Here is a 2,942-nt window from a genome sequence, read left to right on the forward strand (position 1 = left end):
GACCCTCTTCACACACAGAACCTATTAAACCAGGCTGTAGGTAGTGCTTCGAGAAAAATCTCATAAAGACTGACTGTCTCTGCTCAGTTTGTTTCATCTTCCATCATGCTCTCATGCAAAAGATACAAATGACCTTGTCTGGTCAGTCAGAAAATTTCTGTCTATGGCAGCCACCTCTTCTGTGGCATTAGCTGCAGATATCAAACTGATGTTCATAGGAGCCCACGTTATGGTTGTCTGGTACAGAATCACTTTCTGATTTCTTCTTGTGCTCCCCTGAGCTGTGTCATTTAAAAAAAAAAGAAAAAATGTTTCCATTTACTGTATAACTTGCACTAATATGTAGTGTATTTTTAAAAAGGGATATGAATTTCACTGTTACAAGAATATTTTTCCTCTGAATCATTACAGACTAGAGTATTGAAATATTTTTAGATGACATATTTTTCATTTCCTGTCTAAGCAGTCATTTATTTGGTTTCTTTTTTTGTTCTTACAGGATAGTCAAGACACGTGTTAAAAATGGAATTCCTTGTTTTGAGGTTGAGTGGCAAAAACCAGGTTGGTCTGATTTCTCTGTACATACAGAACAAAACAGTTCACAGAAAAAGAAAAAAGCATGCTTTCAAGAGAAGAGTTTGCCAGCATTGGGGCAATGAAATGTGGGTGAGACAGGAAGCTGTTCTATGGAAACAACAGAAAGTGTACATCAAATTTCACATACCCTGAACACTGTCTTCAGGTACTGGTTTTGGCATGTATTAATAAGGGCTGGGCTCTGTATTTCCTCTCTTAATTCACTATGTACCCAAAACTGTGAAGGTTTACTAGCTACAAATTTATCTGTGCTGACAGACTTGTGCCTTCAGTGTGCCCATTTATACCAGGAGGCTGAAAGAAAGAAAGGAAGACTTGACTTGTAGCTAAATCTCAATATGTTGTACTACCGGCCTTTTCACATACCTTCTTTGTACTCAAATCTTTTGTTCTGTGTTTTCTTATTCCCCACTTTGATGTGCGTGGATATATAATGTACATTCATTAACTGTTTTAGAGCATTATGTTGATGCAGAAGATGAGCCTGCGGAGTTGTTCGTAGTCACAGTAGAAGAGGAGTCTTTATTTCAGTCTGCTTATCCTGATATTGTTGCCCTTTATCAAATGGAAAAGTCAGAAGTTCTGAAGAAGAAACAGAAAAGTAAGTCCAAAAGTTTTTATTTCTTACGAACTTCTGGGTCTTGCCAGAATATAAGGAGCAAAAGAAAAAAACATTTCTCCCACAGTTGAGCCCTATCATGTTTTTTTCTCAAGGGTAGGGCATGATATCTTGCAGGGACTGTGCTTTTATCTTATTTTATACTTCACCACTAGGAAGTCTGAACTGTGGTTAATATACCATTCTGAGATGCCCTTTTTTATTTTCTTCAGGCAGGAAAGGCAGACCAAAAGAAGAGGAATTATTACATGTTTGTGATGAAGTTAGTGATCTTCTGTCTCAATTGAATGTAAAGACTAGATGTGGAATTCTTCCTGTGCAAGACATGGTGTCAGATACAAAAACTTCCCCGGAAGATCAGATGCACCAGAGAAGTACTGAATCAAAAAATCTAGTGTTAGCTTCAGCTTCCTGCATGACAACTGGTGAAACGCCAACACCAGCAGCTGCTCTTCCTCTGGCTGCATCATCTTACTCACTCTTACAGAGCACATTGGCTGATTCATCTGTATTGCCAGCACAGTTTCCTAAAACTTCAGGAATATCATCCTCTTCCTCTTTAACAGCTGACCTACAACTGGGCAGTGTTGTTTGGGAAGGAAACTTCTCCAGCACTTCACTGGCCCGAGGGCCTGACAGCCAACATCCAGCAGCTGGTTTAACTGCGTCTATAAGACAGTTGCATCCACTTGCTCATGGGACAGTAAGGAATGGCTCAGAATGTTCTGGTGCCAAGCAGCCTAATCAACATCACTCCAATAGTGCAGACAGTTTGGTTTCAGATGATGCTGTGGGACAACTTCAGAAGTGGTCTTTAAGTGAGCGAATACTTAAGAAGACTCCCATTCCATCAAAGCCTCTGTTGTCTGAAGATATGATGCAACTGGAGCCTTCGAAATGTTTTAAACAAACATTGAATCCTGAGAAAGATTACATTTCTTCCTCAAGTCACTTAAATAGAGTGATGCAGGAAAGCAAAAATGTGCTATCAGAAAATTACACAAGGGAGTCCAGTGTACAGATACATCAAGATCAATGCAAAAAAGCTGAAGGCCTGGCTGAAGTGATGCAAACAGACAGCAGTATAAGCAATTTGACTCTATCCCTCAGTGGGCAAACAACAGAGATGCTGCATCCCAGATGTGAAAGGCTTCCAGTGTTTCAAAAGCCAGCAGGTGTAACTGGATGTCACATTAAAAAAGCTTCTGCTCAGACTTCTTTTAAAAAGAGTGTGTGTCAGAACATATGTTCTTCTAGTGAAGACAGCGACGATGGCAACACGCATAGAAATCTGATTTATGAGCAACAGAAAAGACCGCTGAACCCTGGTCAGTTTAAAAACACTGTTACAAAGAAAAGGAGTAATGTTGTTACTAGCAAAAGAACAAACAGTGACTCAGCCCTTGTAATTAAAGAGGAGAAAAAGGCCAGTTTTAAAAAGGCTGGTAATACTTTCTCATTGCAAGTATCTTCAAAACCATCCTCTGTAGGGGAAGTTAATTGTTCCCAAAGTCCAGAGCAGCCATTTGAGAGGTCGGGTTCTGATCCCTCACAGCAGGCTGAAAGTCCTGTTCTGACCTGTGCGTGGGCAGACAGTCCCCTGCCCTTGTCTGAAAGACTGAAAGGAAGAATCAAAACCAATTAGGGTCTCCATAAAACAGATCATGATAACAATTACCTCGGAACCTTCAGCTCTTACAGAGTTCTTCCTCAGAGTTTCTGTGGT

The 2,942-nt window shown here is 40.2% G+C and overlaps 1 protein-coding gene across 1 annotated transcript in view; it reads left to right on the forward strand.

Moving 5' to 3' along the window:
* The window catches only part of GEN1 (GEN1 Holliday junction 5' flap endonuclease), a gene marked incomplete at its 5' end in the record, with an annotated part of 10,562 nt that extends 7,701 nt beyond the window's left edge, over window positions 1-2,861 (forward strand). The window contains 3 exons of the mRNA XM_008935752.1: window positions 500-561; window positions 1,055-1,198; window positions 1,429-2,861. Of these exons, the coding sequence (XP_008934000.1) occupies window positions 500-561; window positions 1,055-1,198; window positions 1,429-2,861 (1,639 nt within the window). The remainder of the gene's footprint in view (window positions 1-499; window positions 562-1,054; window positions 1,199-1,428) is intronic.
* Between the last annotated feature and the right edge of the window lie 81 nt (window positions 2,862-2,942).

Source organism: Merops nubicus, unplaced genomic scaffold (assembly GCF_000691845.1).
Source record: "Merops nubicus isolate BGI_N331 unplaced genomic scaffold, ASM69184v1 scaffold14092, whole genome shotgun sequence".
Classification (NCBI taxonomy): Eukaryota; Metazoa; Chordata; class Aves; order Coraciiformes; family Meropidae; genus Merops; species Merops nubicus.